Source organism: Trichomycterus rosablanca, chromosome 5 (genome assembly GCF_030014385.1).
Source record: "Trichomycterus rosablanca isolate fTriRos1 chromosome 5, fTriRos1.hap1, whole genome shotgun sequence".
Lineage (NCBI taxonomy): Eukaryota > Metazoa > Chordata > Actinopteri > Siluriformes > Trichomycteridae > Trichomycterus > Trichomycterus rosablanca.
In genome coordinates this window covers 34967646-34988286 of record NC_085992.1, presented here as the reverse complement: position 1 = coordinate 34988286, position 20641 = coordinate 34967646, and the positions used below count along the sequence as shown (strand labels likewise).

At 40.0% G+C, this 20641-nt stretch overlaps 2 protein-coding genes across 2 annotated transcripts; both read left to right on the top strand.

The window, feature by feature from the left end:
- The first annotated feature begins 1107 nt into the window (after positions 1–1107).
- On the top strand, positions 1108–13023 carry neff2 (neuronal intermediate filament family member 2). Its single transcript, XM_062995099.1, has 3 exons — positions 1108–2173; positions 11583–11707; positions 12000–13023. Exons 1-3 carry the CDS (start codon positions 1217–1219, stop codon positions 12058–12060), a joined length of 1143 nt encoding a protein of 380 aa, XP_062851169.1. The 5' UTR covers positions 1108–1216; the 3' UTR covers positions 12061–13023.
- Positions 13024–15534: 2511 nt separating this feature from the next.
- On the top strand, positions 15535–20641 carry mrps26 (mitochondrial ribosomal protein S26). Its single transcript, XM_062995098.1, has 4 exons — positions 15535–15919; positions 17396–17542; positions 19717–19840; positions 20361–20641. The coding sequence occupies exons 1-4, from the start codon at positions 15699–15701 to the stop codon at positions 20490–20492; spliced, it is 624 nt and encodes a 207-aa protein (XP_062851168.1). The 5' UTR covers positions 15535–15698; the 3' UTR covers positions 20493–20641.

The window sequence follows — 20641 nt, the reverse complement described above, 5'->3', positions numbered from 1 at the left end:
ACTAGAGTGGTTAGCTTTAGTCTTTGTTCATTATAAATTAGTGGTACACATGAAGCCTTGTTTATAGACTATGCCATACTTAATATAGAAATGCATTTGTCCACTTACATAAATTAAAATGCTTTTATGATGCTCTATGTGCTTCCACAATAATAAATATATATTTTAATTAGTGATCAAAAAGTAATCAAAATGTCACTTGTAAAAAGTGCTGGGATGACCCATTTGAGTGTGGGCAAAAATTTAAGACATTACTCCACATAAAAATGTGTAAAGCAGGCTTGGTAAGCAGAATTTTTCAGTGTAAGTCACTATTTGTAAATTTGCAGATGTTTTGTGATTATAATTCTGCTTTGTGTTCTCCATAAAGGTACAATAATTAGAGAGTGGTTAGCTTTAGTCTTTGTTCATTTTAAATTAGTGGTACAGTAGAACACATGAAGCCTTGTTTATAGACTATGCTATACTTCAAATATAAATGCATTTGTCCACTTACATAAATTTGAACAAATGCTTTTATGATGCTTTATGTGCTTCCACAATAATAAATATAAATATATTTTTAATCGGTGATCAAAAAGTAATCAAAATGTCACATGTAAAAAGTGTTTAAACAGAACATGGTGTTGATTTTGAATGTGCTTGTTTAAATAAGTTTTGGAATGACCCATTTGAGTGTGGGCATAAATTAAGACAATATTTCACATAAAAATGTGTAAAGCAGGCTTTGTAATTATTTAATTTTTAAGTTATTATTTGCCAATTTATAGATTTTTGTGGTTGATTTAAAAAGAAAATCTATAAACACATTAAGTAATTGGTCTGAATACGTTTGTGAATAGGATTTCTGATTTGTAATCAGTTTTTAAAAACTCTAAAAACATATTTTCTCTTTATTATGTAGTAATTCTTAGTTGTGAGGTAAAATAAAACTGCCCTTCCACCTCATGTGCTCCTTGCAGTCAAACACAAAACCAACCTCCAGCACTGCTAAGTAGCCTATTGGCTGAGACTGAGCTGTGTGTGTGTGAGTAGATGTGAATGCGTGTTTGTGAGGTCCCTATAAAACCTGCTGTGCAGCAGTATTACTGCACTGGTGCAGTGCCGGTTCATCTCCATCCATGGTGTGTAGAACAAGGGGGACCTAAAAAAGAATTATAGTCCAAAAAATCCACATCAATAAAAAACAATCAAAAAAGGAATTCAGAAATTCATCATGAGCTTTATTTCCTGCTCCTTCTCCCAGATCCGGCACTGGGACAACCACTCCAGCACCCATCTCTCCAAGATGCCCTTCACCACCTCAAGACAGCTACTGAAGTCAGAGCCAGTGGGGTACTGGCAGCCGAACAACTTAAGTGTGGTGTGTGCAGAGCTTGTTGGTCGAAGGGCTCAGGAGAAAGAAGAGCTTGTGGGCCTGAATGATCGCTTTGCCTCCTATACAAACAAGGTGCATTATTTAGAGCAGCAGAATCAAGTGCTTCTGGCGCAGGTGGAGGCTCTGCGGCGCATCCAGAATCAGCCATCTCGCCTGCAGCAGCTGTATCAGCAGGAGGCACGTTGTCTCCGCCAGCAGCTACAGAATAATGCTCAGGATAGGGAACACATAGAGGCGCAGAGGGACAAGCTTCAGAATACTCGAGAGCAACTGGAGCAGAGCTGGCAGGAGGAGGTCCAGAGGCGTGAGCAGGCAGAGGATGAACTGCAGCGTGTAAAGGATGAAGCAGACAGGACAGCGCTGTGGTCTGCAGATGCAGAGGTGAAAGTGATCTCTCTGGCTCAGGAGTTGGCCTTTTTAAAGCAGGTGTTTGCAGAAGAGCAGAAGAACCTGAGAGCGCAGCTGGAGGTGGCCAGTCTCACCATCGAGCCGAATGTAGACAGACCTGACCTCTCGATGGCCTTGGGGGAGATTCGTGGGCAGTACGAGAGCCTGACCAAGCAAAACATGCAGATGGCCGAGGCTTGGTTTCAGGATAAGGTTGCCAATGTGGCGCAGGCAGCCAATAAGCAGCAGGAGGCCGTGCGCTTGGTGCGTGAGGAAACGGCTAATCACCGGCAACTGCTGCTTGGCTGTACTGCTGAGGTTGAGACGTTGAGAAGTGCCATCGACTCGCTGAACAGACAGCTGCAGGAACTGGAGGAGACGCAGAGTGAAGAGGTTGCTAAGTACCAGGTATCATACAAACATCACACTTGCATTGATACTCTGTACACTTAGCAGATGAGTTATCCCACAAGAGGGTGCTGTAGTAGTGACACCATGTGGTCTGGTAGATATACTTTATACTTCAAAGGTAGATATACTGAATCCTGCGTTTTAAGCTATGATTGACTAGCAGAATGACAAATAACACTTTAACAACCACAGTAACTAAAAGACTGCCACAAAACATATGTGACTTTTTATCAGAACACAAGACACCGGCCTATCTCAATTATTTACTAGTTATGTAATAGCAATCGTTTGATGTAACTGTGATCAGTATAATCAATAGATTCCACCAGGGATGGACTGGCCATCGGGAGGGTCGGGAGTTTTCCCGGTGGGCCGCTCTGTATGTGGGCCGCTGAGAGAGAGTGAAAAATAAATTCTGTTTTAATATTCCTGAATAATAATCCTGATGTGTGCATTGGCCCACCACAGTATCCTCACTGCATGTCCATTGGCCAATCACAGAAATGTCCCTCCCCCAGGATAAACCGTAATCACAACCACCGGTACAAAAACTATGAATGAGTGCGAGATAGAGAAAGGGTCGAAAAAGCGTAAAGGAGGTGCAGAAAAAGAAAAATCGGAGCAATGCACTAATTTGGAACAAACGTGAATCACGTGTAAATAAAAGTGCGAAAAAAGCATATTTACCAGTGTTAAAGGTTTAATGAAAGAAAGGTTTCATTTTATTTCTTGCGGTTTAATGAGACAGGATAAACCGTAATCACAACCACCGGTACAAAAGCTATGAATGAGTGCGAGATAGAGAAAGGGTCGAAAAAGCGTAAAGGAGGTGCAGAAAAAGCCCGTGATAAAAAACAGAAAAAGCTGCAAGCAGATGCAGAAAAGTGCAGGAAACTGGACAGCCTGTTTGGCAGTGAGGAACTACAGCCTAGCCAAAGAGCAGAAAAGGAAAAGTTAGTGTTCAGTGACTCTGCTTCGTTAGTAACGCCGTTTAAGGAGAGACTGTGGGCCCATCTCAAATGTCGCCTATGCCCTACTTAGGGTACTTCCTAACTGTCGAGTGCTATGAATCATGAAAGGACTCCGTTTTAACTACAACAAAACTGATTTATTATTTGCAACATCAGCTTGCAGATATGCAGAACATGTGAGTGAGCCGGGTGAGTTCCAATCACATACGCAGAGAAGGGAATAAGGGCACACACTTCCAAGTGCACTTGTCTAGCAAAATATATAAATAGACAGTTGCTCTACATCCCCTTTTCCTAGCCTAGTACTTAACATAACAGAACTAGTTTAGCAATAATAAGTTGCATTTTGAAGACATAGAAAAGTTGTTGCAATTTACATACAGCATCTGTAGAACTTGTTTTTACAAAGTAAAGTTATGTACTAAAACTGGCAGTTAAACATATTCTAGAGCAGGGGTGGGCAATTAAATTTTCCAAGGGGCCACATAAGAAACTGGGACTGTTGTGGAGGGTAGGACCAATAAGGTGAACTTAATTCTGCTCAATATTAATTTTATCTCTTTATTTACATTTACATTACATTTTCAGCATTTAGCGTTTACGTCTTTATCCAAAGCGACTTACATTACAGTTACACTATACAGTCTGAGCAATTGAGGGTTAAGGGCCTTGCTCAAGGGCCCAAAAGCAGCAACCTGGCAGTGGAGGGGCTTGAACCAGCGACCTTGTATTTACTAGTCCAGTACCTTAAGCACTAGGCTACAACTGCCCACTCTTTATGAGAAGCAGTCAATTGTGCAGTTCTAATAAGCTGTTAATGTTTAGATGTTACAATCAGAAAATTAGAAGTAGGCAGAGAAAAAACATCAACATTATTTTACTTTTTAAACAAATAAAAAGCAAAAAAACTAATGTGAACAAATGTGCAGATTTTTAAACTATTTTGTTTGGAGTCTAATTACCACATTTGTTTTTCAGTCCTTTGTTATTGTTGGATATTCTTTTTAAAATCACAAAGCTGGTCCTGACTGCTTCAGTTCTGGATGTGTTAAACTTTATAAAAAGTATTTGTTGCTTTTGCAGTTTAGATAGTGAAGCTTCAGGTGTGACGCTCTGCATCGTTCATATTGTTGTATTTCTCTGTTTAGTACCGCAACAGCGATTTAGAGCCTAAATTGTGATCGTTAAACAGCTTTACATCTAACTTCAGTAAATAAATACTTCGGAAGTTCATGTCTTGTTAAAAACTCCACCGTCAATCACACTCAGTTCTGTTCGCATTACGGTGAAGCTGATACACTCGCGCACACGAAAACGAAATTTACGGATATTTAAAGACACAGCGCTCCCGTCAAAATCAATCCTGTTATACTGCATGTTTGATGTACATTTATTTACATCTAATTTTTAGTTGCCTCGAACCTCATGCGGGCCGGTTGGAGATGTCTCGCGGGCCGGATGTGGCCCGCGGGCCGTACAATGCCCAGGTCTGTTCTAGAGCAACAGGGTGGATATAAAAGTTTTGACATTACTAAATGTCTTGATTTGTTCTCAAACAAAATATAGCACGTAAAAAAATAAGTGTCTTTTAAACTAAATAACTGTGTTGCTCAAAGTTCTAAACGTCTAGTCCAAATACTTGGGATTGGGACGAACAGTGCGTCCTGAGCGTGTTTTGTAAGGACTAGGACTAATGGGCTTTTCAATTGACAGTCGTGCTGGAGTTGTTTGAGGTGGTTTGTCACTTGTAGTTGGGGTATGTTCTATCAACCTCATAGTTTGTCCTTCAGGTTGCAGGTTCTCATACATCATGCTGTACTTGGAGTGGTTCATTTACAGGCAAGAGGTGTTTGCGGTTCCTTCTATAAACCTTTCCTTCTGATAGAACAGTGTATGACCTTGGTTCACTGCAAATGTCCTTTACAATTCCCATATGATGATAACCTTGTGGAGTTTGCATTCTCACTACTTGTCCTGGAAGCATTGGATTTAGTGGTCTGCTAGACTTATCATAGCTTCTCTTTTGACAAAGTCGTGTTTTCTGGAGTTGTGCATGAATTTGGCTGGTTGAGAGTGAAGATGGTACAAGTAGGGATCTGTGGATAGGTAGTGTTGTGCGGGTTTGTCTGGATAAAAGCCTTTGTGCTGGAGAGCCTAGCATGGAGTCACGAGGCACGTTCCTGAGATTTAACAAGTTGAGGTAAGCATCAGTGCCATCTCGTTTGGACTTCTCCAACAGTTGTTTTGCACTGCGAACAGCTCGCTCTGCCAAGCCATTGGATTGTGGATATTCTGGGCTGCTAGTTTTATGCACGAAATCCCAAGTTGCAGCAAAGACTTTGAATTGGTGACTTGTGAATTGTTTTACATTGTCCGAAATAAAGATGTGTGGTGATCCATGGACAGAAAAATGTCTTTTCAGTTTTCCAATGACTGTTGCTGAGGTTAAGTCACGGAGAAAGTCAACTTCAAACCATCCTGAGTAGGAGTCAGTGAGCACTAAATAATGCTGGCTGTTCCATTCAAAGATGTCAGCTGCTACAGTTGACCACGGCAAGTCTGGGATCTTGTGTAGCTGTAGTGGTTCTTTCTGCTGATGTGGTTTGGTACTGTTACAGATTGAGCATGACTGAGTTTGATCCTCAATGTCTTTGGTCATGGTGGGCCAAAAGATTATACCTCTAGCTCTACGCTTTGTTGAGTCGGTTCCTGGGTGTCCTCTGTGTACAATCTTCATGTACTCAGTCTGTAATGATTGTGGTATCACTGCCTTGTGGCCTTTTCTCACAATTTCTTCATCCACGATCAACTCATGTCTGTAGGGGTAGAATGGTTAAATTGTGGGTGGTACACTGTGCATTCTGCTTGGCCATCCTCGCCTGATGATGTCGCTCAGCAACTGTAGTGTAGCATCTTTTGCAGTGTGCTGTTTAAGTTCTTCCAGACAGGATGAGGAGATATCACAAATGTTCATGACCTCAAAGGTGTTTTCCTCACTTGGGTGTTGCAGTGTAGAAGGGCTTGGTGCTCGCGATAGCGTGTCAGCTATGTACATTTGTTTGCCTTTCTTATACACCAAGTTAAAGTTGTACTTTTGTAGTCGTAACATCATACGTTGGAGTCGTGCAGGAGCGGTGTGAATTGGCTTTTTTAATATCGTCACCAAAGGCTGATGGTCTGTTTCAATGGTGACTGACTTGCCAAAGATGTAATCGTTGAACTTACTGCAAGCAAACACAACAGCAAGTAACTCCTTTTCAATCTGCGCATAGCGCATTTCTGGTTCTGTTAGCGTGCGTGAGGCATAGGCTATTGGTTTGCCTTCCTGTAAGCATGCTGCTCCAAGACCATATTGTGATGAATCACAGGTCAATGTGACTGGCTTATCAACACTGTAATATGATAGGACAGGTGGGCTTGATATGCACTTCTTCAGTGTATCGAATGCATCTTGGTGCTGTTTCAGCCAACACCATTCACAGTTCTTATGTGTCAAATGGCGTAGTGGAGCAGATATTTTGCTGAAGTTTTGAATGAATTTACCAAGGTAGTTTGTCATCCCAAGAAATCTCTGGAGTGCAGTGACATTTGTTGGTACTGGCATCTCACTGATCGCTTTTGTTTTGGAAGGGTCAGCCTGCAGACCAATACTACTGAATATGTGGCCTACGTAACTCACTTCTTTGAGCTTAAATTTGCATTTGAGCTGATTCAGTCTCAGATTGACTTGTCTGGCACGATCAAGAACCTTTTTCAAGTTTTCATCATGTTCCTGCTCATTTTTACCTCCAACCAAGATATCATCTACAATGACTGTGCATGGATATCCTGCAAAAATTTGTTCCATTGATCACTGGAATACTTCACTGGCTGAGTTTATTCCAAATGGCATTTTGAGGAACCTTAATCGGCCAAAGGGGGTACTGAATGTGGTGAGCAGTGATGATTTGTGGTCTAGCTATATTTGCCAGAAGGAACTTTTTGCATCTAGCACAGAGAAAAGAACACAATTTGACATTTGGGCTGCAACTTCTTCAACAGTACGCATTGGGTGATGTGGTCTTTTCAGGGCCACATGAAGATCTCTAGGATCTATGCAAATTTGAATATGGTCAGTGTTCTTCTTATGCGTCGCTACCATTGATGAAACCCATTCGCTAGGTTCTGATACAGGAGTTATGACTCCTAGATCTGTCATTCTCTGTAGCTCTACTTTGACCTTGTCTTGCATGGCTAATGGAATGCGTCTTGCTGGTCGGACGACTGGCTGCACTGTGGGGTCTATTTTCATTGAGTATGTGACAGGAAGTTTGCCTACATCGTCTTTAAAAAAATCTGCATAATCCTCAAAGATTTTGTTTGTGAAATCAGAGCTGTCAGAGGTGTTGAGCTGGTGAACCTCTTTGTTTAGCGTTATGAGTCCCATACGCAAACAGTCCTGTAAGCCTAGTAGTGGCTGTGCATTTTTTTTCGATTACATAGAATTGTAAATCGTAGCTCTGACCTGCAGAATAGCATGATAATGTGACTGCTCCTAAAGTGCTGAGCAATGCACTAATTTGAAACAAACGTGAATCACGTTTGAATAAAAGTGCGAAAAAAGCATATTTACCAGTGTTTAGTGGTTTAATGAAAGAAAGGTTTAATTTTATTTCTTGCGGTTTAATGAGACAGGATGGGGAAATCCAATAGAACCATTTAAGAAATTGTAAATTTTATGTGTGTGATAGATGGATAGAACTATTAATCCCAAAGGAAAGTGTTGGAAATATATATATTTGTTTGTAGTTATTTTTTTATTATTTTAATTTTTATTATAGTGAGTTATTAACTTTAGTGGTAAGATGAAAACTATTAATATCAATCATCTAACATTTGATTAGGGGGTGATATGTGTGGCGCGATGTGCTTGTAGTGGGCTGGTCAAGAAAAAAGTCCAGGGCTGAATTTTGTTCCCAGTCCAGCCCTGGATTCCACTATCCTACAAACGTCTATAAATAGTCTGAGACTCAAATAGGTGAAATACTGGCAAATTATATTTGTGATTCTTTTTTTTTAATGCATTTCCCCCTTTTCTCCTGCTTTTTCTTAGCGTGTCCAATTTTTTTTACCCAATTGCGTTTTGCTTTCTCTCTGGTGCTGACCCCCACCCCGATTGAGGAGAGCTAGACTGACACATGCCCCCTCCGACACGTGCAGTAGCCGACTGCATCTTTTCACCTGCACGAGACGAGCCACACCCTGATCACATTATCCCTCAACTCTGTGCAGACACCATCAACCAGCCAGCAGAGGTCGTAATTGCTTCAGTTATGAGGACCCTATCCGGCTGCCCACCCTGTATGAACAACAAGCCAATCATTGTTCATATAGCTCCCCAGCCGGATGGCAGAGCTGAGTTCCGAACCGATGAGTTTGAAATGTCAGCTCTGGTGTGCTAGCGTGTTTTACCACTGCGCTACCTGAGTGTATTAAGAAGATAAAGTATAGTTTAATATATAGTATAACTATAAGTTTTGTATTAAAACATTATGTATTGCATGGTAAACTATTATTTCTTTTGTATTTTAACAATGACTTTATGGATTTGTTGTTTATTTTATATCTTTCTCTTTTAGATCTTACAATGTCTAAAAGACAAATTTAGTTTACTAACGTTTAATGTTCATAAAACGCTGTTGTTTATTTGCATACACATAATCACAAAACAGAACAGACAATTCATTCATTAATCACAGTTATTTAAGTGCTACACTAGGTGTTATATCACAAAAGGTATGTGGACAGCTCTCAGTACAGGTGTTTCAGCCACACTCATTGCTAACAGGTAAATGTAATCAATTATATATAATAAATTATATGGATCCAACTTTGTGGCAACAGTTTAGGGATTGCTCTTTTCTGCATAAGTGTCTCCTGTGCACAAAGCAAGATTCATAAGGAGAAGATTAGACTAGTTTGGATTTTTTGTACAGAGTCCCAGATCTTCTTGCTTAATGTTAATGTCTGACCTCACAAATGCTATTTTAACTGAATGAACAGACGTTTCCAAAGACACATTTCAAAAATCTTCTAGAATCCTGTCCAGAAGATAGTAATTTCCACAAAGGAGGCAACTATATTAATGCCAAGGATTTGGAATAAGATGCCCAACAAGCTCAGAGTCAGGCGGCCAAATACTTTTTCCTCTACTGTGTATAATAAAGACAAAAACCACAGGAAATTAAATCTAGAGAACTTGAGCATGGGATACTGTGTATGTTAAAGTACTGTATTCCAAAACTGTATTAAATCATACTGACCACTTTAAAACCTACAATAATATTTTTGCTTTTTTATTCTGAACCTTTGAGCCCGAACACAATATCATACACAGATCAGCCATAACATTAAATCCACCTCCTTGTTTCGACACTCACTGTCCATTTTATCAGCTCCACCTACCATATAGAAGCACTTTGTAGTTCTACAATTATTGACTGTAGTCCATGTGTTTCTCTACATATTTTTTAGCCTGCTTTCTCCCTGTTCTTCAATGGTCAGGACCCCCACAGGACCACCACAGAGTAGGTATTATTTAGGTGGTGGATCATTCTCAGCACTGCAGTGACACTGACATGGTGGTGGTGTGTTAGTGTGTGTTGTGTTGGTATGAGTGGATCAGACACAGCAGCGCTGCTGGAGTTTTTAAATACTGCGTCCACTCACTGTCCACTCTATTAGACACTTCTACCTAGTTGGTCCACCTTGTAGATGTAAAGTCAGAGACGATTGCTTATCTATTGCTGCTGTTTGACCTTCTAGACCTTCATCAGTGGTCACAGGATGCTGCCCATGGGGCACTGTTGGCTGAATGTTTTTGGTTGGTGGACTATTCTCAGTCCAGCAGTGACAGTGAGGTGTTTAAAAACTCCATCAGCGCTGCTGTGTCTTATCCACTCATACCAGCACAACACACACTAACACACCACCACCGTGTCAGTGTTACTGCAGTGCTGAGAATGATCCATCACCTAAATAATAACTGCTCTGTGGTGGTCCTGTGGGGGTCCTGATCATTGAAGAACAGGGTGAAAGCAGGCTAAAAAGGTACGTAGAGAAACAGATGGACTACAGTCAGTAATTGTAGAACTACAAAGTGCTTCTATATGGTAAGTGGAGCTGATAAAATGGACAGTGAGTGTAGAAACAAGGAGGTGGATTTAATGTAATGGCTGATCGGTGTATTATAAAGAAAGGAAGGATCCATGCTCATGTGCTCCTGGCCTACTTACAAAGAATATTGTATTTCTGTGCCATGTAATGTAATATACAGTACACTAATAGTGTCAGTAGAATTGACAGCAGTTGATTCATGTTTTTTTATTGTGCTAAGACCTTGGCAGGGGTAATGCAGTTACAGTTAATTAAAGAGGGCAGACTGCTGACTCATTCTAGCAGTGCTGATAGATGGCTGCTCTTTACTTATAGTCTCCACAGACTGTTTAATTTGCAGCATCATGACATGGCTCCACAGTAAAAATAATACGTTATCAGAAATACTCATTATCAGAAAGCACCTTAGTTAGTATTGCATAGTGTCCAGAGCCTATCCCAGCATCCCAATAGCTAAAAATACTACTCCAAAGCACACTCGCTCACTTTGGGGACAGTATACAGTAGCTAATACACCTACTGAAATTTTTTTGGAATGTGGGAATAAACTAGAGTACATAGAAGCACAAGACAAGCTTCACACAGACAGCGATTGGCTTGTTGGAATCTAGCCCCATTCCTCAGGGCTGTGCAGCAAAATGATTCTACCATCATGCTACCTAGCATCAATATCACAAACACTATATCCCAAACTAGGTGGATTGGCTGCAAAAATTATTCCTAGGTGTAAGTGAGTTATTGGGTGTGTGCTCTAGGATGTACTGACACTCTCTGTATACAGTGTATGCAGGATCTGCTGTGACCCTAAAAAGAATAAAGTGGTTACTGAAAACTAAATGAATTAATGCATTTCATGATAATACAAGTTTTATTTTTTTTCTATTTTATTTATGCATTTTATTCCTTTTTCTCCCAATTTAGTGTAGCCAATTTGTCTTTCGCTGTTGGGGACCCCAATCATGTTGTGAGGAGGGTGACACATGCTCCCTTGGACGTGTGCACAGTCCACCGACCCCTTCTTATTCACCCATACTTCAGTGGATTCGCATAAGGCCAGTCCAGTCTCGCACACGGAGAGTCACACACTGATCTCCACTTTTGTAAAGGTGCTTCGGGCTACTAACCAAGAGCTTCGAAGACCAGTTTAAGTCCGGTCTTTTCCCACTCAGCACACTAGTGGCCAATTTTTGCACCTCAATATTTTTTAATTAGACACATTTTTGACACTGGTTTATTGGATGTTACAATATTTAAATGTATTTTATTGTTGTGTTTTGTAGGAGAGGATTAGTGATCTAGAGAAGAATATTGCTGAGGCCAAAGAGGAGATGTCACGCTACTTGAAAGAGTATCAAGATCTGCTGAATGTGAAGATGGCCCTCGACATTGAGATTGCAGCCTACAAGTAATGCTTTTACACTGTCTGCCAGCATGCTATTTTTTACACTAGCCTACATTATGGAATACTGTATTTCAATAACTACCTTATATCATACTATGCTGACTTTAAAAATGTTAAGGAATAAGACTTGTATAAGGAAAATCTGAAATTGGTATCAAATCAGTTCTAAGTAAGATTTGTATTAACAGTCATTGGCAGCCCTTAACTTTTAAGAATACAGACCATGTATTACACAATCGTTTTTGTCTGTATATGTAATGCCTTCTCTGTTTTTTACATATATTTGTTTTCACAGGCAACTACTTGAGGGGGAGGAAATTCGGCTGACATATTACTCCTTGCCAGTCCTGGCATAAACCTGAACCAACAAACCAACATTTCATCAATTCTGAACCTTTGTTCTGCATCAAGTCAAATTCTAAACTTCGTATAGTGAATTTTTATGTTCTAGATCATACCTCTTCTCTATTGTTTCACCTCGACAGTTAATACCTGATTTGTTTTACCCAAAATTTCCCATGCAACAATCCCCAAATCACCACACACTACTTACACCTCACATATGACCCAACTTCATAGCCTTTAATCATTTATAGAATAGAATCTAGAACAATCAAAAAAAAATTTCTAGTTTCTATTTGTACTCTATTCATGCCATCCCTGCATCAGTGATTTAAAGAAAATGTGCCCTTGTGTTACACAAGAGGGAAACCAGGATCTTCCCCCTTCTTCTTCACACTCAAAATTAAACAGGATGATAAAGAGATCAGCACTCGCCCAGCCAGAGCTCAATATCCTGTTCGGGAATTCTCACTTTTCAGTTCTTCTTAGTGCCAAATTAGACTGGAAATAAGGCCTCTTCTGTACAAACTTTTAACCAATTGTTTGTAAGGGTGGATTTGTAAGGTCTTAATTTCGGCATTAGAGATGCACTCAAACAATTTCCTATCAAGGCGTTTGATGTGGAATTCGCCAGCAGGATATTATTCCACACTCTTAACTCCTAAAGTCACCGTTTAGATAGTACAATATCCATTGAGAGCTACAGCATTTTATTTGCTTTTCATTTAGACACCACTTTAATGTTTAGACTAGATTATTTGGTTAATTATTTTTTCCATCTGATAGATATTAAAACAAGTAATTGTGAATGTGTTTCTCACCTGCTTCTGTTTTATCTGCTCATCAATAAGAAACTAAGCTAACTAATAGAAGAAAACAAGCAAGAGATTAACCAGTGCCAGGCTTAGACCAACCTGGTACTGTATTCTGTACCTCTGTACCTAAACCTATACCTACTGAATAAAATAATAAACAAAGCTTTTAAAGTGTATTTAATCTTTTAATTTTTACTAAATGCCTATATTATCAAAGCAATGAAACACTTAGAAGTAATAATTCATCAGTACAGACAGATGAAATATGAGTGTGGGTGTACTTCATGTTTTCTTTAGTAAACATTTTCTTACTCTAGTACAAATATCAGTCAATAGAATTTAAGAACACAAATCTGCTGAGACCCTGTTATAATAAAGTATAGGTACACAAATAGAAGGTAAGTGTCGTTTTTTATTCTAAAATTGAAAGTGCAGGGTTAGTAATTGCCTAAGTGCTTAGCGAAAAAGTGGGTCTTCCTACCTACCCACTGTGACCCTGACCAGGACAAAGCGGAGGTGAATAAATGAAGGAATGAATACTAAGCCAGGGCTGTTTTTTTTTTTTAAGTCTGATAGTAAGCATGGAAACACCGGCCATTGCATTTTATTAAAAAAGTAAAAAATAATCACATGTAATGGGATGGGAGATCTCTTATGATGTTACAGAATTCTTTTTTGAACTACCTATAGCCTACATTGGGTCTTTGAGAATGGACAAATATTTGATTCATCCTCATCAGAAGTGTAAAGGTCAACAGATCAGGGGCGGCTCGTTCCTTAGGGCGATCGCCGACGCACCACCAAAGGGGGAAAAAGGAAGACATTTTTCTATCACAGCTGTGACTGTTCTGGACAGTCTGTCTTGCCTCTGAATATTGTAGTCCAATCAGCGTCGAGTTGTGTTCCGTACAGTACCGCCCCTTTTGGGCGATTTTAGTCTGATTGAAAATCACCCGGATTGCTCTGATAGACTCTCATGTTAAGGCCCTTTTTTTTTTCAAACTGTAGGCGCTGCAATACATTCTGAATGGGTTCCGGAAGGGCTCGCACTTATGTGCCTGCATCACACGTAACCTGGTGTCGCGATGTCGTCACCATGACTACCATCACATCAGTTCGGAGCAACTCCATCGTGTCATTAAGGGAAATGCCATTCAGTCGTCGTAGTAATCAGGATTAATTAGCAACTAAAGAATTAGGGCAGTCTTTATTCTGGATCTGCTGCACCTAAAGTAAAATGCTATCTGATGAAGACTGAATTAAATTGTTAGTGTGAAGGCTTACTTAATTTTATGATTAATGGTAAAGCTGGTCTCTCTCCATGTTCAAAGTTATTTGTGAGGGTAAACTGACAGATGACTTAAGATGTTAATTATTTAAGCTTTAATTTGCCCATTAAACGGGTCACCTTGGCCATCATCACAACAATTGCCCCCCCTGAGAGATTTGGCAGGAGCCGCCACTGCACCAGATGGTGACAACAACTGATTCTGATTTGGTTGTAGATGTAGATTCCAATAAGTAAACTCCCACCACCAGTTCACCAAAAGTAAACCCTCTACATCAATCAAAATCAGAAAATACTTAAGCAATACGAGAGGGAGTGTGTTATCGCGAATAACATCACGGCTGTGATTTGGTCGCAGGCACGAGCCGAAGGCTGTTTTATACAACATTTTTTACAGAATAAAGAAAGAAAATAAATCAAAGAAGCCCTGAATTTCATATTAAATATGCTTTAATATTGACAATACCTTCCGCCAAAAAGTAGTTCCACAACAAATATAAAATTTAACACTACAAAGCAAACATCCCAAGTTGCAAAAACTCATTTCAGGGAGGTAAGAACAACAAGAAGAAGAAGGCAAGAACCTCCGAAGGGAAAAAATGAAATAAAAAACCTCTTGCACACACCAAAGGATATGGGTGATAACAGAACTCTTAGGAGCTGCTAACTGGGCTATTAAGCTAACTGTTCGCGTTACAAACACATTAAAGTTCCCTACATAGTGCACTAGATTGTGTATCAGATCGCAGATTTATGTTCCCTACATAGTGCACTAGATCGTATATCAGATAACGGATTTAAAACGCGATGGGGAAAAAAGTCTGTGTCGCCTGCGTGCGCGTTTGTGTGCATGTAGCTTGTCGTTACTGGCAACGTGTCAGCGGAGTAATACCGTCGTGGTGTGAAAAGACCGTGCTGTTATCACGAAAATCAGCACGGTTAGAACGCTTCTCAACCAATCAGATTGTAAGGTCGGAACTAACTGTTGTATAACACATGATATATACTTTCATCGTGGATTCATCAAAATTCCCATGCAGAAGAAGACAATACCTTTTGTCATCCTCACTGAAAGCGTAAGAATAATTTCATAACCTGTGTCAAGGGGGTCCCAGAAAAAATGTTTGAACACATGAAGGTCTAATCTTAAAATTTAGTCCAACCTCAAAATAACAAGAAACAAAAAGATTCAGACTTGCTTCCATAGATACAAATACATTTGACTTGACTTCGACTAAGAGAAAAAAGAGGTTAAGAACCGCTGCACTAGCCAAAAGTTGCAGTTCTTTAAACGTGCAGTTCTCCATTCGACCTTACAGTGTCACTGCACTTCTGTTATCTCTACTCACACACAGGCATGGTTAGTAGAAGTAAAACTGCTTCCTCTGTGAAAGGTTGAACATGGCGAGCTCCTGTAAACGCTTTGGTGTTATATAGCCACGCTGTGTTTGTGTAGCCGGCCTATTTTTTTTTATTGCGCACGGATATTAAGTGCATGTGTTGCATTACTCAGTGTTGATATAAAACACACAGATATAAAAGCAGTAGAATGTTTCAGGCAGTAGTTCGGAGCCGGACTCCTGCTGCTGTCCTTGTCTCTCCTCGGTTCGGGGTGCTGGTGGACAGTGTGCGAGGCAGAAAGTCCCGCAGTGACCCGAAAGCCAAGTCAAAAGCGGGTCGGATTAAAACCCCTCCTGCTGTGGATCCTGTAGAGATGGTGGTGCTGAAGGAACGATACACTCAGTATGACCTGATCATGAGGGCACTCAGGTAACAAACACACTGCTGCATTTAGTGCTGCTTTTTCAGTGACCTTTACTATGCATGTGTATATTGGTCTCTTTTTTGAAACATTGACATCTACATTTAGCAGACTCTTTATTCAAAGCAATTTACAATACTGTGACAGTATACTGTCTAAGCAATTGAGGTTTAAGGGCCTTGCTCAAGGGGCCAACAGTGACAACCTGGCAGTGATTTTGATTACTGGTCCAGTACCTCACCAACTGCCCTGGAGCATCATACTCATTCATACTCATGCAACTATCAGCCAGTCATGGGGCAGCAGCTCAAAGCATAAAAAAAAAAAAAATCAGTGAAGGCTTTCAAATGATGTTCCTATCAATCATCAGAATGATGGAAATGTGATCTGAGTGTGATTAAAGAATAATACTGAAGGCATCATTACATGAAATTACATTGTGTCTTAAAGGTCAAAACCTGTTTAATATTTTTATTCTTCAAAACAGTCTTTGACATTTAAAAAAAAATCTTAAAAGGAAATATTCATATACTGTTTTCCATCCTCTCTCGTGGGTAAACTTGGTCATGTCATGTCACTGTGCCATCATGCACAGATGGGTCAGTTTTCTCCAATGTCCTCTGTCTTGTGTCACTTGTAGCATATTTAGCCCTAATAATGCAATCCATGTCATGATGATGTCAATCCAGCATTTTCCTGGAGTCCCTCATCTTCCATGAGTCCTCCCAGAAGTCCTGTCATAAGATTGCCTTCAATGTTGTCATGTGGGTGCCTCATCACATGCCAAAATGTAACTTGTAATGTAACTTGTGGGACTTAATGTGTTTCAGTAGCTTTTCTGTCCTGGCCATCTTGTAAACTTTCTCAGTGGTCATCATTTAGATTTTTGTCTAGGCTTCACATCCATATGTGGCTACAGGGCAGACCAAGCCTTTCCTCAACTGTAACTTGTTAATTTTGCTAACTGACTTGTTTTTCCATATCCTTGTCAATGTAATTATTACCACCATTTCCATTCAAATCTATTATAATAACATTTTACTAACGCACCATTATGCACTTTATTTTGTATAGAGATTTCCTCTAAAACTACAGTGCAGTTTATATTATATGTAATAATTAAAAGTCATACAACATTGTTTGCTTTATTTATCTGATATGACATTATACTTTACTAACATAATATCTGGTCATTTGTAGTCATTATTGTGGTCTCCTGGCTGTGTTTCTTAACCCCCCTCTCTTAAGAGACATTAAGTCTCTTAAGTTCAGGCAGTCTGTTAAACAGTACTAAACCTGACAAAAAGTGTTTGTCATTGTGTACATTTTTTGATGTTTTCCTATTTTAAAGGTGATATAATTTGTAAATGGTTCACCTAATTAATTTTCTGTATATTATTTTTTTATTATTTCTAAAGTACAGAGCCACACCACCAGTGATTGTGTCACTCTCCATTTAACTTTGGACTGTGTTGTGTGTCTAGGTTACAGTTTAAAGAGGAGATGCTGCGGAAGCGCTATGAGGAAGAGACTGGCTCTCTGGCAGAGGAGAGAGCCAAGCTTGAGGCTGAGGAACACAGATCATTAATGGCATGGAATGATACTGAGAACCTCAGGCTGTGTAAAATACGGTAAGACACTAACATTTCTAAACGTTACTTTTTAAGGAGCAATAAAGAGACACCAATAGTTGTGTATAAAGGTGATTATTCTTTGTCCTAACTTGTATGTATAATGTAAACTCACATGTAATGATGATGCTGCTGCTGCATCTTGTGCTGATCACACCATGGCAGTACTATTAGAATTTGAGTGAATGGTAGCATTAGCCTCTAGTGTAATACATCACAGGAAGTGTGCTTTATTGTAACATTTTCTCACTCAAATAAATTTGAGCCAGTGACCGGGGTCGCAAACATGAAGTGATTTACTGTGCTGTAAACACTGATTGGCCGACAGCATCATGACTATAGAACTATAACCTCACATTTAAATGCTTAACATTCATTCATTCATTTGGTTATTCATTCATTTTCATTACCACCGCTTTATCGTGGTCAGGGTTGTGATTGATCTGGCTTTCTCGGGATAACTAGGCACAATGCAGGATGCCAATCTATTGGGGAGACTCGGTAAACCCACCACTATGTCATAGTCTGTATGTACAGGGGTTGGACACAATAATTTATTAGTATGGTGTAGGGCCTCCTTTTGCGGCCAATACAGCGTCAATTCGTCTTGGAAATGACATATACAAGTCCTGCACAGTGGTCAGAGGGATTTTAAGCCATTCTTCTTGCAGGATAGTGGCCAGGTCACTACGTGATGCTGGTGGAGGAAAACGTTTCCTGACTCGCTTCTCCAAAACACCCCAAAGTGGCTCAATAATATTTAGATCTGGTGACTGTGCAGGCCATGGGGGTGTATTGGTGCATTGTCATCCTGATACACGGCACCGCCATTGGATGCACATGGTCCTCCAGAATGGTTCGGTAGTCCTTGGCAGTGACGCGCCCATCTAGCACAAGTATTGGGCCAAGGGAATGCCATGATATGGCAGCCCAAACCATCACTGATCCACCCCCATGCTTCACTCTGGGCATGCAACAGTCTGGGTGGTACGCTTCTTTGGGGCTTCTCCACACCGTAACTCTCCCGGATGTGGGGAAAACAGTAAAGGTGGACTCATCAGAGAACAATACATGTTTCACATTGTCCACAGCCCAAGATTTGCGCTCCTTGCACCATTGAAACCGACGTTTGGCATTGGCACGAGTGACCAAAGGTTTGGCTATAGCAGCCCGGCCGTGTATATTGACCCTGTGGAGCTCCCGACGGACAGTTCTGGTGGAAACAGGAGAGTTGAGGTGCACATTTAATTCTGCCGTGATTTGGGCAGCCGTGGTTTTATGTTTTTTGGATACAATCCGGGTTAGCACCCGAACATCCCTTTCAGACAGCTTCCTCTTGCGTCCACAGTTAATCCTGTTGGATGTGGTTTGTCCTTCTTGGTGGTATGCTGACATTACCCTGGATACCGTGGCTCTTGATACATCACAAAGACTTGCTGTCTTGGTCACAGATGCGCCAGCAAGACGTGCACCAACAATTTGTCCTCTTTTGAACTCTGGTATGTCACCCATAATGTTGTGTGCATTGCAATATTTTGAGCAAAACTGTGCTCTTACCCTGCTAATTGAACCTTCACACTCTGCTCTTACTGGTGCAATGTGCAATTAATGAAGATTGGCCACCAGACTGGTCCAATTTAGCCATGAAACCTCCCACACTAAAATGACAGGTGTTTCAGTTATTTTGTCCAACCCCTGTAGATGCCCAACAGCACTGCTGGGGATTGAAACCCTGGATCCCAGTGGTAGTGGTCTAGCACAATTGAGTGCTGTGCTACCCAAGTGCCCACAAATGCTTAACCATAAATCCATAAATCAAAACAAATACTACAATACACCGAATGTACATAAAATCCTGCTACGTTCAAATGATAATTTGTAGTAAAACATGATGTTGAGACCATGGGGAATTTTACACCTATACCAAGTGCGGACTTCACATGGTGATTTACCCTTCATGTGGAAGAACTAGTACAACATAAACAGACAGTGGAATCAATGTTTAAAACACTCAAGTTTGTTTATTTGCTGCATCATTCCTTAATGAAAGAATTGTTATTTATCAGGAAAGTTAACCCTCTCATCTGTTTATAATCTTTAGAGAGCATCATCATTCTTTAAAACACTTTTTTTCTTATGAAATGAATGACCGCTGGTGTGCTTGTATCTGATAGTGAGCTACGTGTGCAAAAAGAGAATGAGGCTGCTGAACAGAGAAGGAGAGAGGCAGCAAATCTGCATCAACAAGAGCTGGAAAAACACATCAAACAAAAAGAGAAAGAAATCCTGCAGTTACAGGTGGGAATAACAGAAATACTAAGCTATGCTGATAGGTTGTAAACTAAGTGGTACCTATACCTTAATTTTTTGTCTTTAAAGTTCAATCATTTAATTATTTATTTTCAGTTAATACTTTATCAGGCTTTATCAGGTCATGATGCATCTGAAGTTTATTCACTAGATGCATATCTATATATCCTATTTGGTACTGTGAATGTATACAATACCTAACTGTTATAAATACCTATAAATAGTCAAAACATACAAAAAGCCCAGGCACCATATTCTACAGAACCCCACCTCAGATGGAATTTTAGCACACTTGTGAGTCAGAATACAGCCTGCATCCAACAAAACAACATATTTAGATATATTTCTGTATTTGCTCAAATAGGGTTGGCTCACTTTCTAATAGCAGTCAGGTATGCCAGTCAGGAAATCTCCCGAGATGACTCCTTACATGTTGTCATAGTTTAATTAAACTGCACTAAGAGCTCTTGGCTGCACATGATCATCTTCTCTATTTTTCTTTTTTCAGGAAGAGGCAAAGAACTTCATTACATTAGAGAATTTGAATGAACGTATCGAAGAGGCATTGGACAACCCGAAAAACTACAACTTTGCTGTAAATAAAGAAGGACGAGTGGTTAAACGGACTGCATTCCAATAAGAAATGCTGATCAAAAGCCAGTTATGAGACTCCTGTTTATTTGCTTGTCACTGTTAAAAAGAATATGTCTGACGTTAAACATCCACTGTCATGAAGTGTTGCTTGTTTTTTTATTTGTGTTTCAGTAATTAAATATAATTACAATAAAA